Here is an 18,799-nt window from a genome sequence, read left to right as displayed (position 1 = left end):
ACGAGCATACAAACCTGCCTCTCTACCTACCTATTTATCTATCTATCTACTACCTACCTACCAACTTACCTACCTACCTACCTATCAACCAGTTCTATCTATCTAGTATAATAGTATCTATTTATTTTCAATCTGGTGCAGATGTGTCTCCCAGAGACTGCTTGCGTTGTGAAAGAAGAAAAACTAGCAATAATGTCTCCAGAAAACTTCAGTGATCTTTCAACCCTGTCTTCTTGTGGTGACAGTGGACGCGGCTGGAATATGGGAACAAGCACTCATTATGAGGAACTGGCAGGTAAGTCTTTGAGACTTTATCAAAATAACTGCAGCCACCTTCTGCCTCACCGTAACAACATTCTCCCGAAAAAACTCAACTCTGCTTTTCTCGATCCTTTAAAAATCATAAATTTAGGAGAGTAAGCAGTGCCCAAGACCTTTGGCAGGGTCTCCAAGACTATTGGAGGAGAGGGTGGAAAACTGGAGACCTTGCTTGGATGCTTACAGCTAATCGTACTCCATTGTTTAATATTAGAATACACATAAGGCAGCGAGCTTGCAAAATCATTGCCACGCCGCGTAAAATGCTTGGCGGCATTTCCTCCGACTCATTACGAACTGAGTTCAAATTTCACGGCGGTCGATTTTGCATTTCATCCAGTTGAGTACTAGCCACCTCTCTCCAAATTTCAGGCCTTGTGTCTATATTAGAAATTACCTTTAGACTACACACACGCTAACATACACTCACACACACATAAATATTCACGTAAATATTTGCATATGTTTATGGATATACTTTATATATATATATATATACACACACATATGTATGCTTATATGTATGTGTGTGTATGTATAGATAGATAGATAGATCGTTATCGAGATAGTGAGAGGCAGAGAGATTGATAGCTTTACACAGTGGTCAACAGACAATGACTTCTCGCTCCCACAGTACATTCTTCTTTTACTACTACTACTACTACTACTACTACTACTACTACTTCTCCTTCTTCTTCTTTTTCTTCTTCTTCATCATTCATTCATCTTCATTCATTTCTTCTCACCCATTATTTCTCTCGCATGCCTACCTTCTCTTTATCTCTGGCACGAAGCTCATCTTCCAGGCCTTCAAAGTTCACACTCCATTAGAACTCTTAAACAACTAATAATGTTTAACTTACAGACATCGACCTGAGGAAATTCAAGCTCTCTAAAATATGTGGTGAAAATTTTCATGAGCACTACACCTTCGTTTCTGGGACTAAGCATTAAAAGATTATTCTAATTAGCTGTTGAGTAACGGCTTAAGATATTGCATTCATGAGAAAATGTCAAAAGTCAGACCACTTGACAGAGCCGATCCTTCTTCAGAGAATTAAAGAAATTCATAAACAGAAAGTGCAGTGAGTAAATGAAGTGTAATGAGTTTAACAAAGAATCGAACCTGTTATGTACATTTAACTTATAGTAAGAATATTCTTAGGAGCGGGATACCATTATTGGAATTGGAAATTACAAAATGGCGTGTTTCAATGGTAATTCAATGGGTTGTTAGGTAAATTCGTTGACTTTTCCCTCCCTACATGGCTCTTTATGACGGCACATGGCTTAATGGTTGGAGTATTGCACTCACGGTCGAGAGATCGTGGTCTCAATTCCTGGACCGGGTGATGCGTTGTGTTTTTGAACGAAACACTTCGTCTCACGTTGCTTCGCGATCACTTCAATACCTGAGCAGTGGTGCACGGTGGCATTGTCGACTTGATGGAGAGAATAAGCTAATTTACAGCACAAACATATGATCACTGCAAACGAATCATTTCTGCAGGTTTGTTCAGTAAGAACATTGCAGATCCGTCTTCCTTGGACTACAAGAGATTACCATCAATAACTTGGCACTCTATTGTCAAATGTCTGAAAAGTGGTAGAATTTATTCGAATTTTAAAAACAATGAACAAAAATTGTAGAGAAAGACTTGAGCTACATAAAAACATGATAAAAAATATGATTTGTGTTAATTCCAGTAACCATGGAAAAATATTAAAATAAAACAAATCTTTTTTAATCTCATTTGTATGACTACTCAAATATGTCTGCTTTCTTCGCATTGTATGTTCATTGTATATCTCTAGTAAAGCAAGACACTTTAGTGTTTAACTGAGTATATAAAACGGTTGAATCATGTTGCTGAACAGGATAGTGGATGCTAAAGGTAAATATAAAGGTTTTTGTTGACTACTGTGGCGCAGATTGGAGTAGAATGGATTACATCAGTTCATCGATAATCTGTTGGATAATGAAGACGTAGTGAAAAAAGTAGCGAAGTAACACAATGATTTAACAACGTAGTGTGTGTATATATGTATATACATAGTGTGTGTATATATGTATATACATAGCTGCGCGGGGACATAGAAATAATCGGACTCAATACCCGATCGCGCGGTTAAACCATTCGGAGGGAAGGACTCCTAGCTTTGTTAGGACATCCTTCTAGGTGAAGGTAACTCAGGTAACTGGGATAATTCCGACATAAAACCTGCGGCTCAGTAGTTACCGATGATGTTGACTTGTTCTTCTTTTCGGATTATGGCTGCTGTTGCTTAGTGAGTGGGATTGACTCAGTGTACAGTCTTTCCTCACTTTAAAAAAAACCTTCTTGCACAGGCATTGCACGTTAACAACATCGATTAAGCTTCGTGCAATGGCCATACTCCATAACGAGGGGGCAGCCACCATATATATATGGATATAGACAGACAGACAGACAGCCAGACAGACAGACAGACAGACAGACAGACAGACAGACAGATAGATAGATAGATAGATAGATAGATAGATAGATAGATAGATAGATAGATAGATAGATAGATAGATAGATAGATGTGTGTGTGTGTGTAACCTGTCCCATAAGATGGAAAGCTAAGATGACCGGCAAAATTTGAACGTAACAATAATAACAATAATGATTTCATATTTTGGCACAAGGCCAGCAAGTTCGGGTAACGAGGTGGAAGTCGATTACATGGACCCCAGTGTTTGACTGGTACTTACCTTATTGATACCGAAAAGAGGAAAGACAAAGTCGATCTCGGCGGAATTTAAGCTCAGAACTTAAAGACGGATGAAATGCCACCAAGCATTTCACCCGGAGTGATAAAGATTCTGCTAGCTCGCCACTTTAATAATAATAATAATAATAATAATAATAATAATAATAATAATAATAATAATAATAAATTATAATAATAATAATAATAATGAGTGGCTGTGTGGTAAGTAGCTTGCTAACCAACCACATGGCTCCGGGTTCAGTCCCACTGCGTGGCATCTTGGGCAAGTGTCTTCTGCTATAGCCCCGGGCCGACCAATGCCTTGTGAGTGGATTTGGTAGACGGAAACTGAAAGAAGCCTGTCGTATATATGTATATATATATGTATGTGTGTGTGTGTGTGTGTTTGTCCCCCTAGCATTGCTTGACAACCGATGCTGGTGTGTTTACGTTCCCGTCACCTAGCGGTTCGGCAAAAGAGACCGATAGAATAAGTATTGGGCTTACAAAGAATAAGTCCCGGGGTCGATTTGCTCGACTAAAGGCGGTGCTCCAGCATGGCCGCAGTCAAATGACTGAAACAAGTAAAAGAGTAAAAGAGAGAATAATAATAATAATAATAATAATGATAATAATAATAATAATAATAATAATATAATAATAATAATAATAAAACAAGAACAACAACCAGAATGGTTTCAAATTTTAGCACAAGGCCAGTAATATCGGGCGAGGTGTAAGTCGATTACATTGACTCCACTGCTCAACTGGTACTTATTTCATCGACCCTGAAATGGAATAAAAGGCAATAATAATATTAATAATAATAATAGTAATAATAGTAATAATAGTAATAATAGTAATAATAATGATGATGATGATAATTACAAATATACGGAATATACAGACAATACCACAATTAAGCTCTGTAAGCGTATATATTGAGTACTTGCATACACTCCAAAATCCAAAACCCAAACAAGACTTCGCATGTTACCAAAGTACACAGAACTGGGCACGATTATTCAGAGAAAGCACGCAATAAGTGTGTGACTTTTGAATAATAGTCACTACAACAACAACTACAACAATAGCAAAAGATGAATACTACGATGGTGCTGATGACTGATATTTCTAATGATAATGTGTACGTGTGTGTGTGTGAGTGTCTGTGCGTGCGTGTATAACACACACATACACACACGTTCATGCATACAGACAGACACATGTGCATTCTTTCATATTGTTGCACACATAGCTGTATGCGCGTGTTTAGTTTATATATATATATATATATATATATATATGTATATAATATGTATGTATATATATATGTATATATATATATATATATATATATATATATATATATATATATATATATATATATAATATATATATATATAGCACGCGTATGTGTGTATATGTGTCCATGTGTTGTGTGCGTATGTTTGAGTTTGCAATGTTATTGTTGAATTCTTTGAAGTCGTACGTTGTTCTGTTGGAATTGGTAAACACTTCCAGACTTTTTTTTTTAATAAATTTCTTCTACTTTACTTTTTAACTCTCCTATGTTATCTTTACGTATCTTTTTATTATTTATCCTTTAGTTTATTTACGCACTTCCTTCCTTCTCTTTTGTCTGTCGCCCCACATGTCTCACCCATTATCTCCCTTTAATTCTATTTTCCGTCTTTTTCTATCTATCTATCTATCTATCTATCTATCTATCTATCTATCTATCTATCTATCTATCTATCTATCTGTCTGTCTATCTATCTGTCTATCTATCTATCTATCTATCTATCTATATATCTATCTATCTATCTATCTATCTATCTATCTATCTCGCACGTTCACTTTTGCTCTCGTTCTCTCTCCCTTTATATCCGACTCTTTCTTCTTTGCTTCTCTCTCATTTTAAGAATTCATTCTGTTATCTTCAATATCTTTTAATATTTCAAAATCCAATTTAAATTCCAACCGTTTGAAGTCAAGTTAAGCTAGTAATCCATTCCATACTAGAACTAACCGGTTTAGATGTTATCTCGATAACACAGTAGTATTGTTTGTCCAATATAGTTTTCTTTTTAATCACGAAGTCATCAACTGGCTTTCTACCTTGCGGCCAACTAAGTACGTCCATAAATATTGCTGCAGGGTTTCTTTTGCACACAAAACGCAAATCTCTTAACTTTCTTAAGTTTCTATAATAGAATTTACTGATGGCAGTTTGATCACTGGAAACATAGCATCTATGATATATCATGTATTGATCTAACCGAAATTAGCGCTCTGTGTTGTTGTTGTTGTTATTATTATTATTATCATTGTTATTATTATTTATATTATTATTATTATTATTATTATTATTATTATTATTATTATTATTATTATTATTATTATTATTATTATTGATGTTGTTGTTGTTGTTGTTGTTGTTGTTATTATTATTATTATTATTATTATTATTATTATTATTATTATTATTATTATTATTATTGATGTTGCTGTTGTTTATTTCATTTTATTTTATTTCATTTTGGCTATTATAATTATTATCAATATTATTGTTTTCCCATGTGTATATAAATGTGGCAAACAGAGAAATCATAATTATTATCATTTTTCATCACCATAACCTCCACCTCCACCTCCACCTCCACCACCACCATCCTCCTTCTCCTCCTCCTCCTCCTCATCATCATCATCATCATCATCATCATCATCATCGTCCACGTTGTCGTCGTCATCATCCTCATCCCCCTTCTTTTTCTTACTTTTCTTCTTATAGCTGTTCTTGATGCTGTTGCTGATATTGTTGTTGTTGCTACTGTTGTTGTTGTTGTTAAGGTGTCTAGCCGAGAGAATCCTTAATGCTTTACGTTCTGAGATCAAATTCCGCCGAGGTCATCTTTGCCTTTCCTCCGTTCAGGGTCGATAAAATAAGTGTCAGCTGAACACTGGAGACTGATGTAATCGATTAACCCTTCCCCTAAAATTGCTGGCCTTGTGCCAGAAATTGAAACCATTATTATTATTATTATTATTATTATATTATTATTATTATTATTATTATTATTATTATTATTATTATTATTGATGTTGTTGTTGTTGTTGTTGTTGTTGTTATTATTATTATTATTATTATTATTATTATTATTATTATTGATGTTGCTGTTGTTTATTTCATTTTATTTTATTTCATTTTGGCTATTATAATTATTATCAATATTATTGTTTTCCCATGTGTATATAAATGTGGCAAACAGAGAAATCATAATTATTATCATTTTTCATCACCATAACCTCCACCTCCACCTCCACCACCACCATCCTCCTTCTCCTCCTCCTCCTCCTCCTCCTCATCATCATCATCATAATCATCATCATCATCGTCCACGTTGTCGTCGTCATCATCCTCATCCCCCTTCTTTTTCTTACTTTTCTTCTTATAGCTGTTCTTGATGCTGTTGCTGATATTGTTGTTGTTGCTACTGTTGTTGTTGTTGTTAAGGTGTCTAGCCGAGAGAATCCTTAATGCTTTACGTTCTGAGATCAAATTCCGCCGAGGTCATCTTTGCCTTTCCTCCGTTCAGGGTCGATAAAATAAGTGTCAGCTGAACACTGGAGACTGATGTAATCGATTAACCCTTCCCCTAAAATTGCTGGCCTTGTGCCAGAAATTGAAACCATTATTATTATTATTATTATTATTATTATTATTATTATTATTATTATTATTATTATTGAGGTAGCTTGCTCGTAAGAATTGTTAGCAGGTAGGGCAAGAAGGAAAAATGTTTAGCGGCATTTCTGATGCCTTTTTTATGTTCTGAGTTCATATCTCGCCAAAGCTGACCTCACTATTCAAACCTTCATCCTTTCAGAGTTGATAAAATAAGTACCATTTGAGTAATTGGCTCATCGCAGACGTCTGATACCCACACACTAAAAATGCTGGCCTTGTGCCAAAATTTGAAACCATTATTATGTTACCTTCCAACATAACCGAGGAAAGATCCCCTTGGAGCTCTTCGTTGGATTATTTCACAAAGAATCGGGTAATCTCCGGCAATGCTGGAGCTTCAGTCGGTGGTACTTCGCGACCGGTGGCAATTTCTGGGACGTCTTCTTTTTGTCTCTGCTGTTAATCTATTTTGGGTTTTATAGTTCTTGCCGACAAAAAATGAATAAGAGAGCGGCCAACTTCATGCTCGGATTCATGCTCTGTACAAAGAAGACAATATGGGCGACGACGATGAAAATGATGTTGATAATCGTGATGACAACAATGGCGATGATAATGATGATAAAGATGAGTGAAGCAGCAGTGATGTTAGCCTTGTCGCTGTCAAAGTCACTCCATTTTTAAAAATAACATTGAGACTGCAATAATGTATTCCCTATAAAGTCCAAACTGTTTTTACTAATTGGATGTTTGCGCTGTTCCCGATACATATTCCACCGTTTTTCGAATTCTCTCAGAGTTCCACGGTAGTTCTTTGTGTCAATAACAATAACATATCCAGTTTGTTTTCATTTGAGATTTGCGGTTTTGAGATACTTGTAGAAATACAGTAGAACATATTAGTGTGCCGAGCACATATCTAGGACAGCTGCTATCATACGAAATTAGGAGGACACATAAATGGAAAGACACGTCCATGCTTAGACACGCTCGCACACACATACATATAAACAGAGATATACAATTATCTACGCACATATATGGTCAAACACACTTTCAATCGTATTCTCATAAGGTGTTAATCAATTAGTACAAATCACATTCTTGGAACTGATATGCATAAGTGTGTGTGTATTTATATGTATGTGTGTATATGTTTATATATATATATATGTGTGTGTGTGTGTGTGTGTGTATGTTGTATGCATATATGTTTATAAATATATTTATAGAGATACATATATACATATGTATGTGTGTATATGCATTCATATATATATATGTATATGTGGGTGCATACATATATATATGCACACACGCACACACTTATTGTAGATGTGTGTGCGTGGATATGTGTGTGACAGTGTGTATTTGTGTAGTAGGATCTCTCTCTCTCTCTCTCTCTCTCTGTATATATATATATATATATATATATGTATACATATATATATTGGTGGTGCCCCAGCATGGCCGCGGCCTTCGAGCTAAAACATTTTTACGGATTTAAGGATTTATATATATACAGATAGATAGATAGGCAAAAAGATAGACAGACAGAAGGCAGACAAACAGACAGACAGATAGTTAGATGAATATAGATACACATATACATACACACACACACACACCACACACACACACACACATACACACACACACCACACACACACACACATATATATATATATATATATATATATATATATATATATATTATATATATATTATATATATATTAATGCCTTAGTTCTGAAAGGAATTTATAAGAACATAAATACATTCATACTACAAACGTATTCTTTCCATGTGAAGGGAAAGAAACGAACTCAACTAATTCCTGATTGATCCGTTTCAGAATTTGCTGATCGTTCGTCAGAGGAGGTGTACCGTTTTGTTTTAATCATCCCAAACGAAAATAAAGAATACTCAGAGGAACTATGTTACTCTGTACAAATTAAACTAATGCTGTAGTGGGTAGCTTAATCGGAATATTTGTGCTTTTGGTGGCCTGTGCTGAACTATACGTGAAGACTTAGATGTGTATACACACATACACACACATATCTATACATACATGTGTGTGTGTACCACAAGCTTCCTTACAGTTTCTATCTACCAAATTCACTCACAAGTTGTTGGTTGGCTCGGAGCAATAGTAGGAATTAATTGCTGTTCAGTAGAATTGAACACGAAACAACGTGGTTACAACTCGAAATTCTTAACCACACTGCTCTCCCACTCTTGCTCTCTCACTGTCTCTCCCCCCTCTCTCTCAAAGATATATATATGAGGTCTGATCAATAAGTATCCGGACTGTTTGCATAGTAACGAAGCTAAAACACGCAGAGTGAAGCCGCTGGGCGAAAGTTGACCTTAAACTCTGCTATGCATGTGCACTAAGTTTTAACGTTCGAGCTTACTTCCACTGTTTATAGCAGTGCTTGGTAGGAAGGTGTGTAGCGTGTAATCCTTGCATTGACCATGACAGAAAAAGTTCTCTCGGCGATACTTGCTGAGAAGTGTATAGAAAGTTGCGTAAAGTGTATGAAGAGGAGTGTATGAGCGGTACACGAGTGTATGAGTGTTTCAGACACTTCCAAGATGACCGAAAAAATGTCGATCTTGACGAACGTTCTGGGAGACCCGCAACCTGCAGAACTGAGAAAAATATCGCAGCTGTGAGGGGAAATCGTCGCATCAGCATCCGTGAGTTATCAGAGGATGTACAGATTGTGTGCAGTTCAGTTCAGTCCATTATCACTGAAGATTTGGGTATGACACGCGTCCACCAAGTGAAGATGTTCAGATTGACTGAGGGTAGCTATTGGATGGTCAATGGTGAAAGTGTTGATAATGCAGAGAGTGTTGGTAGTGTTGTGATGTTGGTGGTGGTGTTAGTGATGATAGTGCGAGTAGCAGAATTAGTATGGGTAGTAGTGGTGTTGGGGTTATTGTTACTGATAGCAATGTTGGTGTTGATAGTAGTGGTGATGGTGATAGTGGTGTTGGTAGTAGTGGTAGTGTTAGTATGAAGGATAGTAGTATAAGTAATAGTGGCGCTGGTGGTAGTGGTGTTGTTTGTAATAGTGGTGTTGATTACGGTGGTGGTAGTGGTGGTCGTCATAGTGGTGTTGGTAGCAGTGATGGAGTCTGTGTGGGGATAGTAGTATAGGTAGTGGCGATGCTGGTGGTAGTGGTGTTGTTTGTAATAGTGGTGTTGGTGTTGGTGGTGTTGGTAGTATTGGTGGTGTTGGTGTGGATGATAGTATTATAGGTAGTAGTGGCGCTGGTGGTAACGGTGGTGTTTGCAATGGTGGTGTTGGCGGTAGTGGTGGTGTCGGTGTGGAGCCTAGTAGTGACAGTAGTAGCGGTGCTGGTGATAGTGGTGTTGTTTGTAACGGTTGTACTGGTACAAGTTGTGTTGGTGGTAGTGGTATTGGCGTGTTGGGGGTAGCGGTGTTGGTGATAGTGGCACTGCTGTTAGCAATGTTGTTGGTTGTAGTGGCGTCGGTGTTTGTGTTGGTGATAGTGGTAGTGTTGTTGGTGGTAGCAGAGTTAGTGGTAGTGGTGGTGAAGGTGGAAGGAGGACCGGGAGTAACTATTTTCATTTAGATTGACGGAATTAATTGAAAATTGAACATTCTTTGTAGGACTTTAGACATATTCCTCCACTTCTATCAATAATCAATAACTTAACATCTGCGGTGTAATTATGTCCTCCGTTGTGACTGTTCATTGCAGTATTATTATTATTATTATTATTATTATTAGTAGTAGTAGTAGTAGTAGTAGTAGTAGTAGTAGTAGTAATGGTGGTAGTAGTAGTAGTAGTAGTAGTAGTAGTAGTAGTAGTACCACCAGCAGCAGCAGCAGCAGTAGTACTGGTAGTTGCAGCAGCAAAGGCATAGTGGTATTTCGTCTGCCGTTACGTTCTGAGTTCAAATTCCACCGAGGTCGATTTTGCCTTTCATCCTTTCGGGGTCGGTAAATTAAGTACCAGTTACGCATCCTTTTCTACTCTAGGCACAAGGTCCGAATTTTGGGGGGACGGGGCCAGTCAATTACATCGACTCCAGTGCGTAACTGGTACTTAATTTATCGACTCCGGAAGGATGAAAAGCAAAGTCGACCTAGGCGGAATTTGAACTCGGAACGTAGCGGCAGACGAAATACCTATTTCTTTACTACCCACAAGGGGCTAAACACGGAGGGGACAAACAAGGACAGACGAACGGATTAAGTCGATTACATCGACCCCAGTGCGTAACTGGTACTTATTTAATCGACCCCGAAAGGATGAAAGGCAAAGTCGACCTCGGCGGAATTTGAACTCAGAACGTAACGGCAGACGAAATGCCGCTGAGCATTTCGCCCGACGTGCTAACGTTTCTGCCAGCTCGCCGCCTTTCTCTTTTAAAACAAATGCTACGAAGCAGTCTATCCATATTTCTAACAACTCTGTTAAGTCGGTGGCTCTAACTATATATGTATATATATCAAATGTATATTGCTAGTACTACAATGTGAATCTTAAATGTGTGTGTGTGGAGAGAGAGAGAGAGAGAGAGAGAGAGAGAGAGAAAAAGATACAATCAACCTTTAGAACTTATTTTATTTTTTAGACAACTGCAATACCAGAACTCTTGAGTTCTCATTGTCGTTATTGCTGCTGTTGTTGTTGCTGCTGTTGTTGTTGCTGCTTTGTTTGTTGACTCTACTGCTACCGCTGTGGCATAACACCCTCTCCTACTAGAGTGGTTTTATGATTAAATTCCCCCCCCCCCTCTCTCTCTCTTCTTTCAAACATGCCATATCTAAGACTTCATTATCCCCAAATTCTCTTCTTGCTAAAGAATGATAAAGGTTTGGCTGCTATTACTAGCATATCAAACAACCACATAGATGTTACATTATATGGCATGCACGGACAACTTTTACGTAGAAACAAGTCGAATGAGACATGACCCATTAGCAGGTGGGCCGCACTACTAAAAGCATTTCAAAATATTTTGTTCGTTCAGCGTGCAATTCAGTTTGTCCTGGACTGTTATAAGACTTGGTCAGTTTGAAATACCGTGATTCTTTCTTTTGACCGCCGGTCAATTCTCCAGAATGCTTACATTGAAATTATACAGGAAAACCTTAGAGCGCCAGTGATTTTCTCCTCCTCGTCCTCCTCCACCCCTCTCTCTCTCTCTCTTTCCTTCTCTCCCTCTCTCTCTATCTCTAACTTTATCGCTCTTTCTGTAAAATACAGCCTAAATACAGAAGTGACACACTCTAATAGGTTCATACTCCCGCGAAGGCAAGAATATTGTTATATATTAAGAACACTAAAGGGAACGTAAGAATTTTCGTCTTTCAATTACAGTTTGGCACCAGTTTTGCTGCTGAAAGTTAAAATCTATATCGTCAGTATAGATTCCACAAGAAATTGGAGCATATTTTGTGAGGTTAGCATTTATAATGCTGCTTCCGAGATAACGTTTCTTAGCTACTGATTAAATATGTCACAGTTTTCGGTTTCTCAACGAAATACCACGTACATGTCTGTCCTCTCTTTTACCATCAACAATGGTATTGGCTTCTTCGTGTTTCGTAACTTCCCAGCTCTCTCTCTCTCTCTCTCTTCTCTCTCTCTCTCTCTCTCTCTCTCTCACTCACTCTCTCTCGCTCTCTCTCTCGCTATCACCCTTTCTGCTTTCTCCTTCAAATTTCCTTTGGATAACCAATACTAAGATCCGTCAATCTCAAATGTCTCTCTTGTGTATCTCTCAAAACTGTCCATGAAGTAACATATTTTCTTTCGCCTCTCATTGCTCTCTTTCTAATGCCGTTCTCTTCTAAAGCTTTACTCACAACGCTGTTATTATTAAAACTGACAGCAGGCGTAATGTATTAGAGTAACAATACTTCACAGCTGTCAATACATAAATTTAAGTCAGTCGTATCGCGGTAGAGTCATATTCGTTATTCGAGTCACACGAAACATGGCTGAGTCGGTAAAATGGCGGGCAAAATGCTTTGCCATATTCAGTTACGCTCCTTTAAGAACCGAGTTCAAATCTCGTTTAGGGTGACTTTGTTTCTCTTTCCACCCAATTAAGATGGATAAAATAAATACCGGTGAAATACCGAGATTAGCTTAACCATTAGATCCGACATTATACTCATATCAAAAATCATAATTTTACTATCCCTGCTAAAGACCGCGATAAATGTGCCTTGGGATAGCGTGATGGATGATGCGAGGGCCCGTTCTGAGGCGAACACGTCCAGGAATGATCTCTGTTTATGCTCTCTTAACGCCACTCAACTCTTTGACTAGGCTGCAATCTGGGATCCAGAGCAGAAATAGGTTGGTGTGATAGCTTCTGGAATGTTGCCAGGTCTTCACCGCACTCAACCAGCCGGACTGTGAAGTCGGTGGAAAGTGGACCCTTGCATCTTGTAGAGGCTAGTGAAAGATGTTAGCGACGGTGGACTGGGAGTGATTCTGAGCATTGATTGGAACTGTCAGACTGGTCTCCTATGGAAGACTTTCTGGTCTGGAATCATAAGAAAGTCTTTGATTATGCAGTGCTGCTTTATGTGCATAAGATAAACTTTGTAGTCATAGCTATGTCGGACTCTAACTAATATCCTAGCCTGGACAAGACACACGCAGGGTGAGGAAAACGCCTAACACTGACTCATTCAGTGTCCGTGGATTGATAATTTGAAGGTACATGTGGGACAGCTGTTATCATGGAGCCACGTCTATCGTGAAGAGTAATCCGACGCTTTCTTTTATTAAAGAAGAGCAGTAGTTTTCCTCTTTCGTCTGGTGGCTGTAACGAAAGAAGTTAAAATATACTGGACGTGGTTGAAAGGTTTACAAACAGACCTTTTACTCTCAAACCAAGTCCTCATCAACCCACATAATAAGGAGAGATATGAAGGTAGAGAGGAAACTGTTGCACCCTAGTATATTTTATGAAGTTAGATGAGAATAATCAGCAAACAAACTTACATTAAATAACTAACTGTAGGATGGTGGTGAAACCTGGGGAAAAGCACGTGCTTTTAGTGTGTGAAGGTAATCAACTTTTGGGCAAGGCGCACCCCGGATAACCTTATATAGTTTCCTTCTATTTTAGGTACCTTTATTAATTCTTATTTTGTTATTCTACGCTGTTACTCTTTTACTCTTTTACTTGTTTCAGTCATTTGACTGCGGCCATGCTGGAGCACCGCCTTTAGTCGAGCAACTCGACCCCGGGACTTATTCTTTGTAAGCCCAGTACTTATTTTATCGGTCTCTTTTGCCGAACCGCTAAGTAACAGGGACGTAAACACACCAGCATCGGTTGTCAAGCAATGCTAGAGAGACAAACAAACACACACACACACATACATATATATACATATATACGACGGGCTTCTTTCAGTTTCCGTCTACCAAATCCACTCACAAGGCATTGGTCGGCCCGAGGCTATAGCAGAATACACTTGCCAAAGATGCCACGCAGTGGGACTGAACCTGGAACCATGTGGTTGGTAGGCAAGCTACTTACCACATAGCCACTCCTGCGCCTAGTTATTTATTTATTATTTATGAATGTGTCTTAATTGTTATTGTTGTCTCCACCCGTTTTACTGCTTGTAAATTCTTTAGTGTTTCTTGTCAGTTGTTTTTCCCTTGTATTCCGCTTTTGCTCTGCTTCCGGTCGTTCGAGCGTTCGGAAAGATGTTTGACGCATTCTCTTTGACGTTCTTCACTCTCTGAGTTCAAATATCGATAAGGTTATCTTTGCCTTTTAGCCCCGCCCCGCCCCGGCCAGTTGACGATAAAATTAAGTACCAGTTCAAGTACAAGGATCTTTGATTTAAATGACTAACACGAATTTCAAATCGTCTCGTGCTTATATTAGAAACAACTACAACTACTGCTGCTGCTGCTGATATTGCTACTGCTGATACTACTACTACTACTACTACTACTACTACTACTACTACTACTACTACTACTACTATGACAGGAGGAAGATTGCAAGAACAATGCAGCTCAGAATAAAATTATTTCCAGTTTTGCTATGCAAGCCCCCTCTCAACCCTTCCATGTCCTGAATGTAAATCTCACCGAATGGTCCTTTGTGTCCCCTTACCACCACTGCCACCACCGCCTTCACGTCTGCTACCATCGATCTAGTAAACTAAGCCCCCTACTCCTTTCTCTTACCCGCTCCCCCTTTCCACCACCGTAATGAACCAAAACATTTTTTTTGTTCTTGCCTGTTGTTTATTTATTGTTGTCTTTGATTTGATTTCATTCAGTTTTTTTGTTTCCTTGCAGATCCTTACTCACTACAACCAAAGCACTCTAAGATCGCCAGCAGAAAACCGATGCCACCGATGCTAAGCCGACCAAAGAACGCTAAAAGTTCGAGCAGCGACAGCGACCAGGGAAACAACAGTCCGATTTCTTCCAACAGCAATGACGTCATCGATCTTAAGTCAATAAGAGGAGGCAGTATCAGCAAATTGCAACCGTGGAATTTACCGTTACGAAATAGCTTCACGTCTTACAGTAAACCTTTACCGGCATTACCCAAAATCCCATATTCGTAATGAACGACTGAACCAAAATAGGAATAAAACGAAACATTAAAAACCAATTTAAAAAGCAGATCCTTCACACGCATGCGCATACACAATCACGTAGCCACCATGCGCACACAAAAGACAGCTGCAAATAAACACACCATCACATACAACCATATATAGACATAAATTTTCTTCACACTACGCCTTCCATTTTTAACCAGTTCTCCGCGTTCTGAGTTCAAATCCCGCTGAGGTTAAATTTGCCTTTCATCCTTCCAGGATCGATATATAAAGTCTAGTCAAGTACTGGGTAGATTCTTCTTTCCCTCCCTCCCTTCCTTCCTCACTCTCCACCGTTTTCTTTTCTTCCTTGATTGTTGCACCTTTAATCCAAAGGTCCAACCTTGTTATACATTATGCCGAGAGATTTACGCTAAGGGTGCACGTGTCTGAGGAGTTCTCGTCCACTTGCACGTTCGAATCACGAGAAGGAATGCAGTTGGTTGAACAATTGGCTGGAACTCTTTGGTTTCTTTGATCATAGGGCTTTTTCATTAAAGATGACCAAAGATCACAACAACAAAAACAACACACACACACACATACTACCCTCTCTATCTCTCTCCCTCATAGATACACACACTCCCTCTTTCTTTCACACACAAATAAGGAATTCTTTCACTCACTATTTCACACACACGGGGATACACTCACATCATTCCCCACCGACATTCAAGCTGTGGATATCTCGTCTCCTTCACGGCCATTACAGTACTTTTATATTCCCACTGTATTTATCCAGTTTATTTCCGCCATTAAATTAATGTGTGTGTGTACGTGCGTGTGCGTGTGTGTGTGTGTGTGTGTGTATGTGTGTGGAGACTGTTGAAGGAGCTTTTCGGGGTAAATTCTTGTGGATCAGTAGACCGTTTAGACACACGGTTCTTTTTCTTTTACTTTATTTTATTATCATTTTTTTTTACCTTTTTTCTGTTTTGGCTCATTGGCAAACAACATCCACCCCCACCCCACCCCCTACACACACACATACAGACACACACACAAACACAAACGAGAAATAGTCCGCACTCATTTGAGCAGCGAGATTGACGCAACCGAATTTTACTCAGATGATATCCTACGGTCCTAAAAGAAAGACAGAACACTTTAAATAATGTAATCCTAAATGTCCAAGAAAAAGACGAGATAGTCACGGCCGGAATACATTTCATTATAGATCTGCTCACTAAGAGATGACTTGGGGCTAACAACAACAACAACAACAGCAACAACAATTAAACGTGGTAAACATAATAAAAAGTAATACCAACAAATTGACAAACAATAAAACACAAGCACACAAAAAACATAAACAACTCTTGGGGTAACTTCCTCTGGTCGCTTGATCTGCTGAAAATGACAGCCAAATCTCCCTGAAATTAAACAGTGCCGTCTTGTGAACGATACATTTCCTAATGTATTATAGAACTGGCTACGCAATGCCTTGATATAGGACGTTTTGGTCACGTCTGGAATACCTTTGATCGTCAATCTGCTCGATCAGAGATGACGTGGAGTTAAAGAACACCAGCAAAAAACAACAATATATGTAAAAAAAATTGATTCTACCCACTCCTCTTTACAAAGAAAAATGCTTTTTACCTACACATGCTTCGGGAGTTGAAAACGGTAGATCTTGTGGTGCAGCAGAGCATCGCGTGATTCTGTTGAAAATATAATAATAATAATAATAATAATAATAATAATAATAATAATAATAATAATAATAATAATAATAATAATATAATAATAATAATAATAATTAATAATTAATAATCTTTTTTATTTATTTATTTTCTTTTTGCTACAAGGGTGATGAATGAAGTGGGGACGCTCATCAATATAAAGCCAAGTTCGAATATATCGCGATTGGTTTCAAGAGAAACGAGTATAACTGTAATAATATTCGATGACGATTATGATGATGATGATGATTTTAATAATAATACTACAATCAATAGCGACGCCAATGAAAGCGATGTGATCGAACAAAGACTTAAAAAGTGACATCTCACGGCGTTACTAAAAAACAATCCATATGTTAATTATTGATCCACAATAAAATAGACACATATATGCATAGGTATATATATGCATATATGTGTGCGTGTGTGTGTGTACATAATAATATCACTATATCACTACAATAACTAAGTGAATACAAGAACGAAAAGAATGTGTATAGATATATACACATGCATAAATACATATGCACATATATATATATATATGTATATATGTATATATATATATATGTATATATGTATATATATATATGTATATATGTATATATATATATATGTATATATGTATATATATATATATGTATATATGTATATATGTATATATATATATATATATATATATATATATGTATATATATATATATGTGTGTGTGTGTGTATAAAAGTAAGCAACAAAGAGGTACAGTTATCAATCCATTACGGCCGCTTCCAACGACTCCTTTAATTAATTAATGAGATCATTACAGGATTGTAAAGAAACCGTTTTCGTCAGGTGCATATACTGCAAGAATGTCACGTGGCCAGCACTTATGCACTGAGTCTGATATTCAATTAATATTGTTGAGTAAGCATGTTACTCAGACCTAGAACGGTACCTCAACTTAAGTACCTAATTCAACTGAATTTTAAGTGTATTATATATATATATATATATATATATATATATAAGCCAGGACACACGATAGTACTCTGCTTACTTCCATCCCAACTTACTTTCCATTTTTTCCAGTTATCATTCCACATCGAACATGTTCTGGGAGTGAGAGTTCTTTTGTGTTTTTTCTATTTTTTCTTTTTGTTTGTTTAATTTTATTTTATCACACCCCCCCCCCATATCGAACGTTGGTCCAGTAGAAGAATTCCAAATGGTCAAGCAATCAAATGTTGATCCAAAGAACATTACATGACTGGGACATGAATCACGCATCCCTTTCCCAGCTTCACCAAATATTCACCCACCTACCCACCAACCCACCAACCAACCACTCACTCCACCTACCGACCAATCGACCAACCAACCAGTTCCACCAATCATTATTCCTCTTCTCATCAACAATATGTTTTGACAATACCTTGAAACTGATAGCAATGTAATAATACATAAATAACAAATTAATAAGGTTCTGTATGAGCGCGTGTGTGTGTGTGTGTGTATGTGCGTGAATGTGTGCGATCGGATGAGTACTACATGTGTCCATTTGTGCAAATGAATTCATATATATATATGTATGTATATATATATGTATGTATATATATATATATATATATATATATATACATGTATATATGCATATATTTATGTACGTATGCATGCATAAATGTACATTTATGCTCATGTGTGTATGTGTGTCTGTGTGTGTGTGTGTGTGTGTGTGCATGATGA

The 18,799-nt window shown here is 37.6% G+C and overlaps 1 protein-coding gene across 2 annotated transcripts in view; it reads left to right on the top strand.

The window, feature by feature from the left end:
• The window catches only part of LOC115218756 (protocadherin-18-like), a 31,469-nt gene extending 14,022 nt beyond the window's left edge, over positions 1-17,447 (top strand). Inside the window, exons 2-3 of one of the 2 annotated variants that reach the window (XM_029788668.2) lie at positions 142-295; positions 15,081-17,447. In XM_029788668.2, the coding sequence (XP_029644528.1) occupies positions 142-295; positions 15,081-15,355 (429 nt within the window). In that variant the 3' untranslated portion in view covers positions 15,356-17,447. The remainder of the gene's footprint in view (positions 1-141; positions 296-15,080) is intronic. The other variant, XM_029788670.2, reaches the window with a different exon arrangement.
• Positions 17,448-18,799: the final 1,352 nt, after the last annotated feature.

This window comes from Octopus sinensis, linkage group LG14 (genome assembly GCF_006345805.1).
Source record: "Octopus sinensis linkage group LG14, ASM634580v1, whole genome shotgun sequence".
Taxonomy (NCBI): domain Eukaryota; kingdom Metazoa; phylum Mollusca; class Cephalopoda; order Octopoda; family Octopodidae; genus Octopus; species Octopus sinensis.
Note: the sequence above shows the minus strand (reverse complement) of the source record. Positions and strands in the feature narration are given on the sequence as shown.